Source organism: Lipotes vexillifer, unplaced genomic scaffold (assembly GCF_000442215.2).
Source record: "Lipotes vexillifer unplaced genomic scaffold, Lipotes_vexillifer_v1.1 scaffold848, whole genome shotgun sequence".
Lineage (NCBI taxonomy): Eukaryota > Metazoa > Chordata > Mammalia > Artiodactyla > Lipotidae > Lipotes > Lipotes vexillifer.
Window position 1 is genome coordinate 943,918 of NW_006790234.1, and position 19,503 is coordinate 963,420.

Below are 19,503 nucleotides of genomic sequence, written 5' to 3' on the forward strand. Positions count from 1 at the left end.
GGGAAAGTTTGATAAGGGGGCTGATGGATTTATTTTTAAATTTTTTATAATACATGATTCTTTTCAAAACCAAGTTTGATAAACCCAAAGTGAAGAAATACAAGGCCTTTAAATAGCCTTCCTTGCTTCCTCAACAGCTGACCATTTTAGCTGCACCTTACACTGCCTAATTACCAGTTAATGAGAAATGGCAATGCCTTGTCTTTTTAATTTATCTCTAAATCTCTGCATCATTTACTTTGATTTTACTGCTTTTTGTAATTTACCTTACAGTGTGCTCTAGAATTCAGTTCTCAGTGGTTTCTCTAATATTCCTTAAAATGCATATTAACATATTGATTTGAGTTGAAAATTAAAGTCATGTTTTTCTGACAGAAAGTAAGTCCAATCTACAGAATCGCTCTGATAATGAGGGCTGCCTTTGCCAGTTAGGTTGCATGGCCAATAGTTTTTACAACCTAAATAAGCTAAATCTGCAACCTAAAAATTTTGACAAAAATATATTTAAAACGTTTTGTTAAAAACCATATTTGCAAAGTTGTGTTGGAATTAAGATTTCAAATTTTCCAACCCTGTCTAAGTATACTGGACCACACAAAGCCTTTCATTGAAAGCGTTAGGTAAGTCTTGGTGCAAAAAGCCTTTTGGACCAACAGAAGGAAAGTGTGATTGATGCAAGTCAGGTGTTTCCAATTCTGCTTTCCACAAAATTGAGTTTTGGGCTGAAAGATGATTAAAAATACTTTTTTTTTCTTTTTGGCCGTGCCACGTGGCATGTGGGATAGCTAGGGAAGTCCCTAAAAATACTTTCTGATGATAGATCACTATTTGATTTTTTTTTTTTTTTTTGCATTACGCGGGCGTCTCACTGTTGTGGCCTCTCCCATTGCGGAGCACAGGCTCCGGATGTGCAGGCTCAGTGGCCATGGCTCACGGGCCCAGCCGCTCCACGGCATGTGGGATCCTCCTGGACTGGGGCACGAACCCGCGTCCCCTGCACTGGCAGGCGGACTCTCAACCACTGTGCCACCAGGGAAGCCCACTATTTGATTTTTGGCATTTAACTCTGAAGATCAAATAATTCAATGACATTGTTAGAATACAATTGATTCCATTTACATATTTATGTGAACAAGACTTCTCAGTATTTATATATGTAAAAACAAAGAAAAAGGAATAAAATGGATGCCAAGTACTTCCCCGGTGGTCCAGTGGTTAAGACTCTGCACTTCCACTGCAGGGGGCACAGGTTCAATCCCTGGTCAGGGAAGATCCCACATGTGGTGTGGTTGGCCAAAAAAAAAAAAAAGAAAAGAAAAGGATGCCAAACCTTGTCTCATTCTGGCAATATCTGATGTTCACACTTGGATAAATGAACTAATCGAAAAGAATAGAGTTATTGACATTTTAAACACCTTGTGATCATAGGAATTTGTTTTTTAAAAATCAGTTTCCACTTAGGATTTATTGCTGTTTTTTTTGTTTTTTGTTTTTGTTGTTTTTGGCCACGCCGCGCGGCTTGTGGGATCTTAGTTCCCCGACCAGGGATCAAACCCTGGCTACGGCAGTGAATCTGCCAAGCCCTAACCACTGGACCGCCAGGGAATTCCCTATTCCTGATTTTTACATGGACTTTGTGGGATACATTTAATAGAATGATGTATAACATGTTTGTTTTCAAAAGGGAGTATTTATAGTACCTCGGAAATTAAAATATCATTTGCAACTATTTGAATTTGCAACTATTTGAATTTGTGAAGACGTTAGATGTCAGTTTAATGTTGGGGTATGTAGTTTTGAAATATTTTCAGGGCTACAGAGCAGTGGTGTCTGAAGAGCACTGCATTACAGGAAATGTGCAGTGTCCAGAAAAGCAAAAACGAAAATAAGTGCCTCCCGGTCCTCTTTGCCAGATCTTTTTAAGTGCATCCATTCAAACAAACACAGGCCTGTGTATACAGCTTGGAAAAAATGCTTTGTCTACTGATAGAGCTTCCATTTTATAACGAAGTGAACTGAAAGTAGGATTTTAAATTGATCAGCCAACCTTTCAGATTAAAAATTTCTTCCATAAAATAAAGTAGAAATAAGCATGTTGGGGGAAAAGCACCGTTGTTTAAAAGAAACAAAAAACCCAGAACAGACTAACGAGAAGGTCTCTTTCTAGTTACTTGAACTCCTTGGAAAAAATACAAAGACTTTCACACATGTTAATCTTACCACGACTGACTGGAAGCAATTTGAGGGCAGGAATGACTTCCTGTGCTGGGTGTTTAATTACAGGTGCAAAATAGTGGGTGCTCAGAAACTTTTGCAACCGTAATTCTGGATGATGAACGAGAAGCCCCGTTAACATGAGAAAGTATTACTGTTTCGAAAAGAAAGTATTTGTGCGTAGTACAAAATTCAGAGAGCCTAAAGGAGAGGGGAAAGCAATTTGTTTTTTAATGTATACTTTCTGTTCTCTTTGTCTTTTATCTTGTGGGAGAATTATCTACTTAAAAACAATGGAATTACCAGGTCAGAACACGCGTACATCTTAAAACTGGCGAATTTTCCTTGTCTGAAGCAGCTGCCTGCCCTCCCGCGCTCCTGCAGTGCTGGGGGACCGGGGCCCAACCCTCGCTCTATTATCTAATCGTTTCCTAACACACTTTAAATGTACTAACGGTCCCGCGCAGCTCCCGCCCCACCACCACGCCCCATAGCCCTGTCTGAAACGTGTCCCCTCTCTTGCTTGACTCCAGGACAGACCGGCGCCGGGAACAACTGGGCCAAAGGCCACTACACGGAGGGCGCCGAGCTGGTGGACTCGGTCCTGGATGTGGTGCGGAAGGAGTGCGAGCACTGCGACTGCCTGCAGGGCTTCCAGCTGACGCACTCGCTGGGCGGCGGCACCGGTTCTGGGATGGGCACTCTCCTCATCAGCAAGATCCGCGAGGAGTACCCCGACCGCATCATGAACACCTTCAGCGTGATGCCCTCTCCTAAGGTGTCGGACACGGTGGTGGAGCCCTACAATGCCACCCTCTCCGTGCACCAGCTGGTGGAGAACACGGACGAGACCTACTGCATCGACAACGAGGCCCTGTACGACATCTGCTTCCGCACCCTGAAACTGACCACGCCCACCTACGGGGACCTCAACCACCTGGTGTCGGCCACTATGAGCGGGGTCACCACCTCCCTGCGCTTCCCGGGCCAGCTCAACGCCGACCTGCGCAAGCTGGCCGTGAACATGGTGCCCTTCCCGCGCCTGCACTTCTTCATGCCTGGCTTCGCCCCGCTCACCGCCCGTGGCAGCCAGCAGTACCGCGCGCTGACGGTGCCCGAGCTCACCCAGCAGATGTTCGATGCCAAGAATATGATGGCGGCCTGTGACCCCCGCCACGGCCGCTACCTGACCGTGGCCGCCGTGTTCCGGGGCCCCATGTCCATGAAGGAGGTGGATGAGCAGATGCTGGCCATCCAGAACAAGAACAGCAGCTACTTCGTGGAGTGGATCCCCAACAACGTGAAGGTGGCCGTGTGCGACATCCCGCCGCGCGGCCTGAAGATGGCCGCCACCTTCATCGGCAACAGCACGGCCATCCAGGAGCTGTTCAAGCGCATCTCGGAGCAGTTCTCGGCCATGTTCCGGCGCAAGGCCTTCCTGCACTGGTTCACGGGTGAGGGCATGGACGAGATGGAGTTCACTGAGGCCGAGAGCAACATGAACGACCTGGTGTCCGAGTACCAGCAGTACCAGGACGCCACGGCCGACGAGGGCGAGGAAGCTTTTGAGGACGACGAGGAGGAGGTCAACGAATAGAGGCGCATCCCTGCCTTGGACGCCGTGGCTCAGAAGTCCTTCCTCCAACCCTGGTGAGTCTCCTGGCCACTGAGGGGAGCCCTGGTCTGACTGTGTGGGGACGGGCCCCTCGCAGAGGCAGCGAGACCGTCCTGTCCGTCATCCGGGATGAAGGACATCAGAAGTGTGGGGACTGGTATCCCTACCCAAACATCAGACCAGAGAGGACTTGAAAGAACTCATGGGCCATAAATAAAGGGCTAAATAAATAAACCTCACCTTCTCTTAAGTGTTCAACCATGTCTGGGAATTAGGGGGTTAGAAACCTGTGTTTCATCCTGTGATGACACCTGGAGCAGCAAGGTGCCGCCTCGTACTGGACGTGCAGCTCTGAACTCGGGAACAACCTGGTCACAATAAACCCTAAGTGCCCCTCTGTCTCTCCAGCCTCTGCTTGCCCGACAGCACCCGCCCCTTCCTGGGGTGCAGCCCTGACAGCCCACTCCACGCAGGGAGGGGCTTCTCTTCTGTTGGAGACTCTCGGGCAGCCCTGAGATTCTTTAATTGGTGGCTATGGAAAGCAGCGCACCCCCAAATAAAAGCCCTTGTCCCCATTTGTACGTCCCCAGCACTTACGCCCCCACGAATCTTTCCTGCGTCCGGCCCTAGGCTAGTCCACCCAGCCTCCCCTAACAACCTGGCTGAGATTTGGACGAGCCACAGAATATGACCCTCAGGCTTCCAGCCAAAGCTGGGGACACACAAGCTCAAGGTGGGTGGGGGGCTAGGTGGCAGCTCTGGGAGCTGCTGTGCTTCCTTCTGGGGGTGCAGGGCCAGCAGGCAGGCCCCGCACAGGGCACAGGATCCCCCGCCCCCCGCAACTCACGGTGTCTGCTCCCTAAGACGCCTTTTAGGCTCAGCCTCCATGGGGCGAGCAGGCTCACTTCCCAGGTTCTGGCTTCTTCCCCCTGGAGGGCACTGTGAGCCCAGCTGCTTCAGCCCACGGAACATGAGTGTGTCACTCCGGGTGGAAGCATTTTAATGCTAGTGCTGGACCCCCTAACCAGCCTCCCCACCCCTCGTGGGTTCCTGAGGAACTGCTGAGCTGAGCCCCTGCCCCACGGTGGCCCTCTATGTCCGCTGCACCTTGGACAAAGTGACCCACAAAACACGCAACATGGCTTGAACCGAGGTGAGATCCTGTTCTTGTAAAACTCTAACCATTTTGTGAGACTACGGTGAAAATCTCTCACCGCCCCCATCTATGCTGGACCCTCACTAGGTCTGACGGGCCTTGGAGGAGAGACGAGTGCCCTGAGCGCCGGCCGGAGGCCAAACCCGAGTCAGGCCCAGACATACTCATGCTCCGCGGGTGTAGAGAGGTGTCGCACTGAGGCCGCAGTGGCCACTCCAGGCCCCACTGGCCGCCGGCTATGCAGCACCTCATACAGCAGCGCAGGGGAGATGTGGGTCACCACCAGAGCGCCATCAGGCCTGACTCACGACTGGCACCACCCAGGAGGCTCAGCAGGGGTGGCGCACACTGGCCCCCTCTCTGCAGGGCTGTCCTCCTCACCTAACAGCCTCACTCAACAAGCGCCCAGAGCATCCCGTGAGGAAGGGAAGGGAGGCTGTGATCGGTACCCCTGCAGCCCCAGCTCCCGGGATGCTGTGATGCTGTTCGTGCTTCTGTGGCCTGGCGAGCTGGAGTATGGAAGAGCGGTCCCAGAAGGGGCGGGGGGGCGGGGGCCCCCCGGGCCACCTGCCACCCCACCAGTCCAGGGCTCCTCCAGGATGCCAGCCGGTTCTGTGCCTGAAGCCTGACAAGTCACGTCCCACAACACATCTGCGTCAAGAACACACAAGCAAGTTGGAATAACGCTAAAGGAGACAGCTAAAAAGTGTTAAAAATGCAGAAATGTGTGGTGCCTCCAAGTCCAAATAAGGGCATTTGAATACCTACATCTTCTTTGGGCCACCTTCTGGTGAGTTCTGACCTAGGTCTGCGGCACTGTGGACTCTGGCTTTTCTGGAACCACAACAGCACATCACTCCCTTCTAACAGTAACAGTGACCTCGCGGAAGGCGCAAGGCTTCCCAGCCCAGTGGCGGTGCCCTGCAGTCCAGCCTGCCAGCCCGCAGTCCAGCGGTGGTTATACATCCGCTGCAGACCCACACGTGGGACCAAGGCCCGGTCGTGGTCGGCTGAGTGAGGATGTGCTGTCACGGGCTCACTGACTCACTTGGGCCAACACACTTCGCACCCCGAGCTCATCCTCCAGGATGAACAAATCTAGACTTCCTCAGCATCTCGTGGGAGCTGAAGAGAACCGCAAACCTGAGACCCTAAACAGTGACGTCATTCAATTCCTTCCCGTTATGTTTTCTGAGAAGAAGTAGCCCAAGCATAATCAGCAACACTATGTTCAGGAGGAAAAAAGTGCAGTGTTTACACTTTATTTTTGACATAAAGAAGCCGTATTTACACAATACATTCGTATTTTTAAGTATGTTACAGCTCTCTGTAGAAAACCATTCCATCACAGAACAGCAACTTGTGACCCGGATTCCATCTTTAAAATATTAAATCAAATGAAAATATTCCTAATTTCATAGCCCATCACAGAGGGAGACTCTGAAGGGAGGCAGGAGTGAAGAGCAGATGACAGCGAGAGGACCCCCACCTGACGGGGACAGAGACTGGGAGAGCCCGAGGCTGGGGCACGTGCCCTCCCCCGCAACCCGGGTGACTTCCGAGGCCGCGAAGCACCCCACTTCCCACCGTGTCATGAGGCCGAGCGCAGCTCTGAAGGCGCAGCTCTGGCTACGCGGGGCCAGCGCCCTGGACCTGGCTGGCGGCCTTCTCGCCCGAGGGCTCCTCTGAGACCTCCCGTTCCCTGTTCCAGTCCTTCAGGCCCTCAGGCAGCGAGGTGTCCTCGTCCAAGCTGCCAGTGCCTTCCACAAATTCCTCATATGTAGACTTTTCTGCAAACGGTCTGGGGCCCAGGAGTTCCACCATGTCGTTCTTGTCTAACACTTCTTTCTCTAACAGGAGCAGAGCAACCTGCAATGTGAACACCTGTGGTTAAACAGTCACCCAGCAACGTCTCTCCAATCTCATCACCTCCTATTTACAGTCAACCCCCTTCCAAAAAACAGTTTAGGACCACTGAAAAGAGATATTCATGGTCATGTCACTTTAGAATAAGATGTGCAAAGGTCCTGGAAAAACACGTGTACCCACGAAGGGCGTGGCTGCACAGTGTGGTACATCCATGTGGCCCGTGACTGTGCCCTGGACTTAGTGGGGGAGCTCTGTCCCTGACACCGCAGGACAAGCCTGGGGAGGAGAGCCAGACTCAGTGTCCCTGGGCCCCGCCTGCTTCCAAAGAGGGGAGGAGCCCCCTCTGGCTCACAGAGCGTAAAGAAATCCTGCCAGGAGGTGTGAGGAAGTGATGCAAGTGACTGGGGGTCGGGGGTGGGGGAAAGGGTGGAAACAGGGAAATTTTAAAAGGTGGTTGATAAAAATAAAGACAAATGAGGCAGAGACACAATATGAAGCAGGAGATTAACGTGAAAATATGCATCTCGAAGTTCTGGTCTCTGTATGGCTGAACCACAAGACTGACATGAAACACAGCCACAGAAAACGGGACCCCTGCCAACTATGAGTGGGGAGGTGAGGGATGGTGTCAGGAGGACAGGGAACAGGGTCACGTTAGACCCGCTCACTGTTACCACTGCCTTTCTACTTCTGCTGCCACCACGGCACCATCTCAGGAAGTTAAAACACACCCATGGCTGCCTCTGCACTGGCCTCTGACTGTCCCCCTGGAGATGGCACCCTGCTGCCACTCTATTTTTTTTTTTAAGTTTTGGTATCTTTTTTCTTTAAAGATTTATTTTTATTTATTTATTTTGGCTGCACCGGGTCTTAGTTGTAATGTGCGGACTCTTAGTTGCAGCATGCGAGATCTAGTTCCCCGATCAGGGATCAAACCCAGGCCCCCTGCGTTGGGAGCACGGAGTCTTAACCACTGGACCACCAGGGAAGTCCCTGCTGCTCGCTCCTTTAAATGATGTTTTTAAGCATTTCCACTCCAGATTCTTTTAGTATTCCTGACAATAAAACACAGGGGCCGGATGAGATCTCCATGAAGGGCGCCTCTAGCTCCAGAGCTGTGTTTCCCGCAGAGCTCTGGAGTCCCCAGACACCCTGTCCTTCCCTCTGCACCCCCTCCTCGCTCACTAGGGCCCCACACAGCGAGTCCTCCCCACGTTCACTGTAGCCTGATGAGCCGTCAGGGTGGATGTCAGCCTTCTCTGCCCTCTCCCCTCGGAGCCCCTGCTGCAGGCCCCTCCCACCTACCCTGCGCTCTGTGAAAAGGCACCTCAGGCTCTGCCCGGCACAGCTCACAGTGGGCTTCTCTGAAGATCTGCCGATCGGACAGCATCATCTTAGAATAGCTTTTTTCTCTATCAGTCCTTTACAGAAGACTTGTCACCTGTGCTTTTATCATAAGAGTGTGGAATATTTAAAAAACAGAAGATTCTCCGTTTGGTTGCATGGATTCTGAATAATTAAGAGTTTACTGGATGCAAAAAACTGACTGAATTAGAAAGGCTCCCTCCCTTTTGAAAGTGCTATCAAATGAGGCACGACAACGGAAGACACAAAGAATGTTTGTTCATGGAAGGTCATAATTAAGCAAAGGTCCTACATATCTAGTTTGGCTAATTCTTTCATTTGCTGTTCCACTACCTCTTTACTCTGGAGGTGAAGAGCAGTGGTCAATCCCGATCAGGCCACTGGGCTCCGCATTTGGAAGCACTTGGTGGGTGACCGCAGGTTCAACTGTGTGTCTGGTGTTGTGAACAGACTTCGTTAATCCTGCGCTCACGTTCCTAAGAACCAGGAGCCGGGATCATGCCCGCTGCTGCTCTTCCCACATCCCCCCAGCCCCACAGAGACAGCAGACATAGCATCAGGATGGAGGAAGGAGCCTGGGATTAACAAGCACAGGGGACGTCGGCATCTACAAACCAACCAACCAGTCAAGCAATCAGTCTCAACTCTTTCTGCAAAACCGTGCAGAGAATCATTGGTGCAGCTGGCACCCACCTTCTCCACATCTGCCTTCTTTTCTGTGAGAAGAGCAACTGTCCTCTTGTAAGCATCGTTGATAAGTAATCGTACTTCATCATCTATTAGTCTGGCCGTGGCTTCGCTGTAAGGCTTTTCCAACACCATGTCCCCCTGACGGGGGAGGTCGAAGGAGATTTGCCCGACCTTTTCATTCATGCCGAACTGAACAATCTGAAAAAGAATGCGTGACTAGTGGTAAGCATCCATTTCTGCTCACAGGCTTTTATAAAATGGCAGCAAATCCACTGACATGAAATCCACACACCTCACTGCAGTACTACTCTTTAACCCGCAACAACGACACGGCAGCCTTGAGTGGGCCAAGTAGACCAGGGTGTCCTGTGTAGATGGAGGTTGGGAGGACAAGACCAGGGACCCACAGGCAACATCTACAAGGCAGGTGGCAAACGGGCAGGGACAAACCCCAATGGTGACGAGACCTGCGTGAAATCGCTCTGCACGGGGGGGAGGTGAGGACAGGCAAGGAGCATCCGACAGATGGGAGGAACCACCCAGGCCACCCAGAGGCTCTTCCCGCACCGCCCGGGCTCCAGGAACCTGCAAGGGGCGCTGGCATTCTCCCTGAGTCCACGAGGCCCAGGCTGCACCCCATGAGACCCCCACACTAACCACACAAAAACCCCACATTAAGAAGAAGCTGTGGAAGTAAAATCCAAACTGACCAGAAAAGGCGCAGATAAAAGAGGGGAGCAGGAACAGATCAGAAAGTAGGAAGTCACGTTTTTAAAAAGTTTATGAAAACAGCAGGAAACTCTAAAACCGTAAAACTAGAAAAACTGTCTTAATCCACCTCCTTCCTAAGAAATCAGGAAAACAAACTTCATGTAAAAGTGGGCAACAGAAAAATCCCTTACAAAGTCGTTATGAGAAAAAAGAAGCAGAATAATGTCTACACAGATATGGGAAGTGGGATGGAGAGACGTCCATAATACAGGTGAAAACTGTAACCTACAACTTCAGAAAAGGCTAACCGAAATCAGGAAGGTGATGGAAAATAAGAAAGAATAACATTAAGTCAGAATCAGAAAATTTAGATGAGGTGCTAGAACGCAAGAAATAAAAAAAGAAAACATTACAGTTATTTTTAAAATGGAGATTAAACTAGAAAGAACACAAGAGCAAACAACCCCAACAAACAAATGCCCTAAGAAAAATTATTCGTTTTTTTTGTGTTTTTTTGGCAGTGCTGCGCGGCACATGCGATCTTAGTTCCCCGACCAGGGATATAACCCGTGTCCCCTACATTGGAAGCTTGGAGTCTTAACCACTGGACCACCAGGGAAGTCCCAAGAAAAATGAAAGGTATGGGAAAGTAACAGGCCCAGAAGAGCTGACATATGAATAAAAGCAGTTCCCAAAGAAAGTCACTGACATCAAGTTCCATGACAGCAAAATGACCTTGTCTGGGGATGGAGGCGCCCGTGATAAACTTAAAGGAAACAGGGGCATGGCTGCTGCCAGCAGAAAGGACCAGAAGGGACAGGCATCAGGGAGTCCACGCGGGATCCCACAGGCTTGTAACTGAATGTAAACTCTACTGATGTGCTTTATACACCCTTAGTAATAAACTTGAAAGACTGAACTCTCAAAACAAGGGTTTCTTTTCCTAAGTTTTGATCGTTTTAAAATGGATTTCTCTTAAGAAGTAACCCTTGCCTGGAAAGCCTAGACCAGTCAAACAGCAGTGCTGTTCCAGAGCCGTTGGTGCAGGTGAGGATGCAAGACGACCCCGCCCACACTCACCTGGGCATACGCACTCTGAGTCACTTTTCGCAAGTCGTCCTGAGCACCGGTTGTGATTCTCCCGAAGAAGATCTCCTCTGACACGCGGCCACCCAGAGTCATGCACATCCTGTCCAGGAGCTGCTCTTTGGTGTAGAGGTACTGCTCCCTGGGTAAGTACTGCGCGTAGCCCAGCCCTTTGCCCCGAGGGATGATGGACACCTGACAAGGAGAACACACGGTGCGCTGAGAACAGATGTGGCCACTGGAGCTGATGTGGAGCCACAGGGAGACTCACTGGCGAGGAAAGCACCACAGCCTCGGCTTGAGGAGCTGGGTGGGAGGGCCCGTCCAGGAGAGCATTTTCTCTTAGGGTAACCTCACCCGAGAGGTCTATAAAGTATTTCTTGCCTCTTATAAAACTCAACTGAAAGTCTTCAGTCCTGACAACAGGGCTGCTGCTGAGTGGCAACCCCTCCAGAATTGATGCCGGCCCCGCCTACCCCGCTTTCCAGGAGGCAGACAGAGGGGCCAGCAGCCTTCAGTTTTCTAGTCCTCTTGTTGCAATTGAGTAGATTCCTTTAATTTTTACAATCAATGCTCCCAGGTACAGGTTACAGTTCAGTGAGTTCTGACAAACAGCCTCCTCCCACAACCAAGATACAAAACATCTTCCTCTTCTCCCTGAAATCCCCTCCCCCGCCCCCACAGATGAGTTGCAATTTCTAGAACTGCACATAAATGGCCTCACACAGTATGGACTTCACCGTGTCTGGTCTGTGTGACTGTCCCCGAGACCCACCCCCACTGCCGGCTGTGTTAACAGTGCACTCAGCTCTACGGCCGCGGAGCAATTACTGGGTAAACACACCAAACATCCACTCCTTCTTGAGGGACTTCGGGGCTCTTTCCGGTTTATTGCTATTACAGATAAAGTAGTAAAAGTATTCCATGGACATGTTTTTATTTCTCTTGGGTAAACACACAGGAGTGGAACCGTTTGGTTGTACTGGAAGCATTTGTCACCTTTATGAGAACTGCCAAACTGGTTTCCATGGTGGCTGTCCCGGGTCAGGTGCCCGCCCGCAGGCATGGGGTCCAGCTGGACTGACCTCGGAACATGTGAAGCTTCTGCAGGGTTCCACCCACACCTCCCGGTGACTTAGGGCATCCGGGATCTTCATGCGCCTAGCGCCCATTCCTATTCCTTCTCTCGGGAAGCACATGCACATATATCTTGCCTATTATTTTACAGGGTTGCTTGTTTCCCTACCACTGAATTTTAAGAGTCCTTCGTGTATTCCAGGTACACGTCCTCTGTCATAAACACGTACTACAAGTATTTCCAGGGTGTGTGGCTTGCCTTTTTCTCTGTGGAGTCAGGGAAACCCCCTGGGCAAGAGAGCCCCAGACACCCAAGCCTGACCCACGGTAGCAACTGCTTTTACAGAGTGAACCCCTCCAGCTTCTCTGCACTTTCCTTTCCAAACTTTATAACTCATCTGCGTGACCCCTTCACCCCAACACCATCAGCAGATGTTCCTGCCACATGGCCCAGTGTGGCCACCGTCTGTTCCACGACAACTGCCTCACCTTCAGGAGGGGGTCTGCATGCTCCAGATACCAGCCGGCAACTGCATGGCCAGCCTCGTGGTATGCCACTGTCTTCTTCTCCTCGGGCTGCAGAACCTGAGTTTTTTTCTCTAAGCCTGACATACAGAACAGAAAACAAAACCCACTGCTTTAGTGACACCGACATCAAAAGAGATTTACACAATACCACACAGCGTCTCATCTAAATCGTGACTCAGAGACCAAGCTGCCTGTGACCATGGAATATTCCCAGTCAGGGGCAGAACAAAGCAAAGCATCAACTTCAAAATATACAACCACCGCAAAACGCATTCACTACCCCACCCGAGGCCCACTTTCCCCTACTCTCCCACTGGAGTCACATATCTCGTTTTGAGAAATAAACAGAAATGCAAAGTAAAATTTAGCACTAGGGTCATTTGACACATAAAATTCACAGAAAATGAAGACATCTGGAAGGAGCTCACTGCCTAGTCTAGGCATCGGGAATCTCCAAGTAGGGGGAGACAAGGACCCGGCCGAGGAGGCAGGCACACGAGGGTGGGAGGAGAGGCAGGCCCGTGAGAGGCAGCAGCCTGCAGCCGCAGAGCAGCCCTGAGGAGGTGCCCCCGAGCCGGCCCGCGTGTTGCCAGAACTGAAGGACCCCCGCTCCAGCCTGGATGAAGGCGGATGCGGAGCTCGCCCGCACCTCTGGGCTGTAGTCTGTACTGATACAAAGCTCACAGGTGACACCAGCTTTCTCGTGTTCCAGGTACTCATCTGAGAATTTCTCAACTGGTAACACGTTACGGAGTCTGGGAGACTGAAAAAGAAAAGAGGGCGAACTGTGTTCCTGAGGACTCAGCCCAGGACAAGCACACGCTGCAGAGCCACCAGTGGGTGGGGAGAGGGCAGGTGGACAGCCCTGTGCTCCAGACACAGACATGCAGTTCTCATGCCCCCAAAACACAAGAACCCCTAGCTTGTCACAGGATTTCCCCTCCTCAGCTCGCAATCCCGTCACAGGGCACGTGCTGGCCCCAGCGGCTGAGCGTGAACAGCACGTCTGTGGCCCTCAGGGCCAAGGCTGTGCCCCTCAGGGCCAAGGCTCTGCCCCACCCGCCGCCCTGGCCTCTTTCACAAACTCACTTTCCTACTAAACACCCCCCCTCCCCCGCTTCCCCTCGACCTAAAAGAACAAAAATAGTCTTCTCCTGTGTTTACAGTGAGGTATTTTAATTCCACTCACAACTCTGTCATCTTAGACTTTTTCTTTTCCCTAACGAATCTCAAACGGTCCAGTCACTCACTCAGCACCGCTACAACTCCCCCCCGGCCCCCCTGCAGTGGCACCTACTCCTTGTCTCACCTGCTAATGAGCCTGCCAGGCCTGTGGCACAAAACAAGCTTCGGAAACTCTGCTGACAGCCATTTCCCCTTCGGCTGTCGGCTGTGTGGCCCATGCCCTCACCCACCCCGCACCACGGGAACCACGGCCATGCACAGGACCCCACGGGGACATCCCACCCTGGCTCACTTCCCACCAAACCAGTGGCCCCAAGGACGCCCTTCCCACCTGTGGCCATGGGGCTCCCACGCTCATGTCCACTACCGCACATTAAGGACCAGTAGGGGCTCTGCCTCCAGATGCGCCCCTTCTTCAAAGATGCATCTTCCTGAACTATCACTGACTATCCCATTACTCAGTGGCTCAGGAAAACTCATGTTAGTACAATACTGGCCGTAAAACAACATAAAAAAACCTCTTAAGCTTAACACTCAAGGCTTGCTAAAATCTAGGCTTCAACACCTCTCTCCACTTTGTCTTCCCTCCCACAGGAAGGAGTCTGAGCAACTCACCTCCCTCCCTGAGGCACAGGCCATGACTGCTCCTCTGCTCGCCTTCGTTCACACCACATCCCCTCCTCCTGAGCCCAGTTTAAACCCCGCTCTTCTGTGGAGCCTGCCTGGCCATTCCTTGTCACAGCGAAATCCTGTGACAAGCCGGGGGTTCTTGTGTTTTGGAGGCATGAGAACTGCGTGTCTATGTCTGGAGCACAGGGCTATGCCATTCCCTCCTCTGAATGCCCAAGTTCTCGAACTGCTAGTTATCTTTTTAACGGTATTAACTATAAGCTCTCTAGAAAGCAAGGAAAACACATTACTGGCCAACCCTGCTTGACAGGTGAGCATTTCCCGGTCAAACAGTTGTTACAGCTGTTCATCCATCACCTATATCTAGCTTAGAGCACATTTAACTCATGCGATGAAATTTTTGGAAACAGGGAGGTTGTGAGTGTTTTAGAAAAACTAGATTGCTATAATTCAGGGGAGGACACCTCCCTGCTTGCCGCCCGTGCAGCATGAGGGTGGCATCTCAGACCCATCCGACAGGGTGCCGTTGAGCTCCAGGCCTGGGCAGATACATGCCCTGGCCTCAAACTCACGCCATCCGCACTTGGTCGTGGGTCCCACCAGCTGCCTTACCGCCAATTACTCGTTCAATTGCTTGTTCGAAGTGTTTCTGATTTATGGAATCTGAAAGGTGTCTCGCAGCGATCAAAGCAGCTTCATTGCAGACGTTGGCAACGTCGGCTCCTGTGAAAGGGACACACACAACGGCTCACCTGCCAAATACACCTGAGCTCACTAGTCACACATTGTGAAGAAGGGAACCCGGGCCAACCGTCCACCAGCAGCAGGCTGTAGCGCTCAGTCCTGCCTGGCACAACCCGGCCCCTGAACTGTGCGCTGTAAGTATCAGTAGTAGACAGATGCCCACAGGCAGCCCTCCACCTTTATAGACTATGCAATGACAGCAAACTAAGACAGCACTTTAAAATGCCCATCAACTTAGTTCCACCATCTCTGTTGGGAAAGTGACTTAAGCAGATATTGGGCAATCTGTTGAAATATAATGAAATACATAGGCATTAAAATGACCTAATGCATTCAGTTAAACAACGAAAGTTAAACATGAGAAGCTTGCCGAAAGCTTTCTAGATCCTTAGGTCTCTGTAAACTACCTTTACAGAGAAAGTATATAGGGACACAAATAGGCCATAACACAATGTATGTGCTCAACAAAAAATATTAAAAAGTCAGGCTCCTGGGACATTGAAGGTGCCTGTGCCCGTGTATATAACCTTCTCAGGCTGTAGATAGATGGTCCCTTCTATTTCATGTTAAGTTTGGAAGAAAGGAGAGAGGGAACAAGAAAGGAAGGGTCACATCCTGTAGACACAACAGCAGGTCGTGCTCACCCACCTGAAAACCCCGGGGTCAAGGATGCAAGTCTTCTTGCCAGCTTCTCCTTTTCCAGGGCGCTGTCCAGTTTCAGTGGTCGGAGGTGAACTTTGAAAATAGAGGCTCTTCCTTTTATGTCCGGCGGTCCTTGAGAAATTATTTTTAAGGAAAAAAAAAACCATAGTGAAACAGTTGCACCCCTCCTCACAAGAACTGGCCTGAATCCAGGGAAAACCATCTCACCGATAAAGATCTGCCTGTCGAAGCGCCCCGGCCTCATCAGCGCAGGGTCCAGGATATCTGGTCGGTTGGTGCCCGCCAAAATGACCACGTTCGTCGTTGTGTTAAAGCCTGGAAACAGAACAAAGGCATCACCATTGTTAAATGCCGTGAGGAGGAAGGTGACAGCGTGCCTGTCCAGAACGTATGAGCACGAGACACACCACTTTAGTTTTCTATTTATTATCTAGTGATTTTTTAAGTCACAAACTTAATGATTTTTCTTACTATTCATCTTGCCCTTAATGATTAAGTCATATACAGTATAAGACTTAAAGATTTAAGGATCAACTACTAAAGACAAATTACCAAAGATTTAAATTTATGTAACTAGAAATGTAGATTACGTTGTCAACTTTAGAAAGTTTTGAAAAATCAGTAAGGTTAAATTTGCAAAGGAAGTGTCTGAACTCCCTGGGCCATAGGGACCACTCACTGTGTATCTGAAGGCAGGCACCACCCCCCCTCCAACCTCTTCTGCAGGCTCAGCCTGCTCGTCTGACTGGCCATTTCTCAAACGGCAATGCTGTGGCCACAGAGCCGTCACCCCCAGGACCCTGGCGCTGAAGGAGCCTGGCCCGTTCCCCCAGGGTAGTTTCTTCTGTGCACAGGGGTCTGCAGAGCCGAGGAGCAGCCCCCCATCTCCTCAGTCTGGCTCCCATACCCGGCCCAGGAACGCAGACCCACTCAAAATCTGCCAAATTCGCACTTGCTAACGCATGGATTTTCCTGATCCTTCAGAATCATAAATGATTTGAGAATGAGATTATGATTCTTTAGTGAAGCATTTCACCGGTTTTTCTCTTATTTGGCACCAGGTACAAATGCCATCTTAACACCAGTATTAAGTTACAGCAGGCTGCCAGGCAAGACTATTTTGCCATTACCTGTACTGGAATAAAAGAGCCCTTCGATGGGGCTTGTTTTACAGAATCTCTCTTTGCTCTCTGTATCAGCACAGGACTCTCATTTTAGAAACATGAAGGACAATTAGAAAGCACAGTTCAAAACACAAAAGACTTGAACATTCACCATCCATTTCCACCAGCAGCTGGTTGAGGGTATTCTCCTGCTCACTCTGCCCCCCGAAGTTGCCCCTTCCTCTCTTCCTTCCCACGGCATCTATTTCATCGATGAAGAGGATGCAAGGGGCATTCTTCCGAGCGAGGGCAAATAAGTCACGGACCTGGATGAAAATGTAAGCACTGGAGTCACTTGACAAGTGAGTGTTATCCTCCCAATAAAACAGACATCAAGCTTCCTGTCCCCCAGGAAGGCCATCCTGTGTCACTCACTGTACAGTACAAATTTAAAAAGTTACAAGCAGCAAAGAAGTCACATGGCAAACGGTGGGAAACTTATGTAAGGTGAGCAAATATTATTTCTAAAAGCTCACCAGTTATTGTTATGTAAGAAGCACGAACACCAGCAAACTGACACTACATATCTTTATCCTACTAAAAGGTAACAGGTAGAGTTGTAAAGTTTGTATTCAGTTTACAAGTCCAACCACCCCGGGCTCCCTTCACGCGCGAGGCAGGCAGTAACAGCAGACACTTACTCAAAGACCCAGTGACGTGTACACACAGCAGAGGCATGACCCTCCCGAGCCCAGCCAGCTGTCGCCCCACCCTCAGACCATGGCAGCGGGGGCCCTGCGCCCACCTTCTGACCTGCTGAGTTAATACAGTGTGAGGTGAGACTTACTCTAGCTGGTCCCACACCGACAAACATCTCCAAGAACTCAGATCCACTAACGGTGATGAAAGGGACATTGGCTTCTCCAGCTGTGGCCTTCGCTAGCAGTGTCTTCCCAGTGCCTGGAGGACCGGTGAGAATGGCACCCTTCAGATACAAAAAAGAGAAAGTACATTTGACTAGAATTTCAGAGAAATAAATTGCATATCCATAAATAATTCCAAGGTATAAATCTGTCTACAAATTTTAGTGATATACACTAAATATTTCTTAAACATGTGAACAATGATAGTAATTATATTAGTAAGAATATTAGTAACATTATATTAGTAAGAAGAAAATTATATGAGAAATATAGAGAAATATATTAGAAATTATATTAGAGAAACATAGAGAAAGTAATTATATTAGTGAGAAGAGAAAGGAAAAGACTATTAGAGACTATACTGTTTTAAAAAACTTGGGGGGCTTCCCTGGTGGCGCAGTGGTTGAGAATCTGCCTGCCAGTGCAGGGGACACGGGTTCGAGCCCTGGTCTGGGAAGATCCCATATGCCGCGGAGCAACTGGGCCCGTGAGCCACAACTACTGAGCCTGCGCGTCTGGAGCCTGTGCTCCGCAACAAGAGAGGCCGCGATAGTGAGAGGCCCGCGCACCGCGATGAAGAGTGGCCCCCACTTGCCGCAACTAGAGAAAGCCCTCGCACAGAAATGAAGACCCAACACAGCCATAAATAACTAAATAAATAAATAAAAGCTGAGCTGATGGCCTTCTTCACTAAAGTTGCCTCCTTAAAAAAAAAAAAATTTGGTAAGAATGTGAAATTTGAAATACTTCTCTTACTTTTTAAGATTTTTAGTGTTGCTTTTTAGACCTAACAGTATATAAAGGGTGACTTAAGCTGGGAATCTACTAATAAACCGCCTGATGTTTACTTCAATAATTCAAGGAGACACAAATATCACACTTCCAACTTACATTGTGCTTATTTTCTTTCCTTTAAATTTCACAAATGAAGTAAAAATCTAATAACCAATGATGAACTTAAAAAGAATACTGTTTGCTCAAACACTGTAATTACTTAAGTTGTGGAGATGCCTAAGTATGATCTGAACAGGTACGCAAGTATAGCAAACTATAAAACTATAAAATGTGACTTTTTATCCATGGAGGCAGGCAGGACATGAAATCAAGAAAATGATGATTCCAAAGGATTCCTTTAAAGTAAACTTTATTAACGGGTTTTTAAAAGAATTAGTTAAACATTTTCTCTTCATTTACTTAACGCCTGAGCCTGGCCCTAGGGACACAAAGATGGGCAAGGCTACCCGTGGCACGCAGTGGGCGGAGGGAGGTCTGTCCTCCACGGAGTCCTGGGCCACGAACCTGAGTTCCAGGCCAGGCCTGCTCATGGTGCTGAGAGAGGGACAGCGAGGTCACAGCAGAGGCAATGTGCTGGGAGCTGCTGAGAGAGGGGTGTCTAAGTTGCCCTGGAGGGAGAAGGCAGCAAACCAAGGGGAGAGGACACACATTTTCTGGGGAACACACGCTACCTGCAAGAAGACACATCCACGCAGGACAGCCGACCTGAAGAGATGCGCAAGTTAAATGGAGACTAGTAAGTTAAGATGGAGGAAGGAGAGAAAAAGAGCTACTTTATAAGTAATCAAACTTCATAAAATTGTAACTTCAGAGATCAAGAAATACTCCAGAAGATTTTTGGGTTAATGAGCTGAAAACGGTCTTCTGAAAGTTCATTTTACCTTTGGGATTTTTGCTCCTAGGTCTTGATACTGCTTTGGGTTTTTCAGGAAGTTCACAAATTCCATTATCTCTAGCTTGGCCTCCTCGCAGCCCGCCACATCTTTGAACTTCACATCTATCTCGTCCTTTAGGACCTTGGCAGTGGTTTCTCCGACACTGAAGAGTCCGCCCATGCCCCGGCCCGTGCGGCCGATGCCGGCCGGCCCCCTCCGGATGGTGTAGAGCAGGAAGGTGATGATGAGCACGGTGGGCAGCATGCTCAGCAGG

The 19,503-nt window shown here is 49.7% G+C and overlaps 2 protein-coding genes and 1 non-coding gene across 4 annotated transcripts in view; 2 read left to right on the plus strand and 1 right to left on the minus strand.

Moving 5' to 3' along the window:
- TUBB6 (tubulin beta 6 class V) overlaps positions 1–4,063 on the plus strand; it is a 10,209-nt gene extending 6,146 nt beyond the window's left edge. The window contains exon 4 of one of the 2 annotated variants that reach the window (XM_007463286.1): positions 2,748–4,063. In XM_007463286.1, coding sequence (XP_007463348.1) covers positions 2,748–3,811 — 1,064 coding nt within the window. In that variant the 3' untranslated portion in view covers positions 3,812–4,063. The remainder of the gene's footprint in view (positions 1–2,747) is intronic. The other variant, XM_007463287.1, reaches the window with a different exon arrangement.
- On the plus strand, positions 1,198–1,270 carry TRNAG-UCC (transfer RNA glycine (anticodon UCC)). Its single transcript has one exon. It is a non-coding gene; the product is annotated as a tRNA-Gly (tRNA).
- A 2,551-nt stretch (positions 4,064–6,614) lies between the features above and the next one.
- Positions 6,615–19,503, minus strand: part of AFG3L2 (AFG3 like matrix AAA peptidase subunit 2) — a 27,935-nt gene continuing 15,046 nt past the window's right edge. Inside the window, 10 exon segments of the mRNA XM_007463288.1 lie at positions 6,615–6,854; positions 8,913–9,107; positions 10,701–10,901; positions 12,273–12,388; positions 14,739–14,849; positions 15,519–15,644; positions 15,741–15,848; positions 16,809–16,962; positions 17,484–17,621; positions 19,236–19,503. The exon segment at positions 19,236–19,503 is cut by the window's right edge and continues 22 nt beyond it. Coding sequence (XP_007463350.1) covers positions 6,615–6,854; positions 8,913–9,107; positions 10,701–10,901; positions 12,273–12,388; positions 14,739–14,849; positions 15,519–15,644; positions 15,741–15,848; positions 16,809–16,962; positions 17,484–17,621; positions 19,236–19,503 — 1,657 coding nt within the window.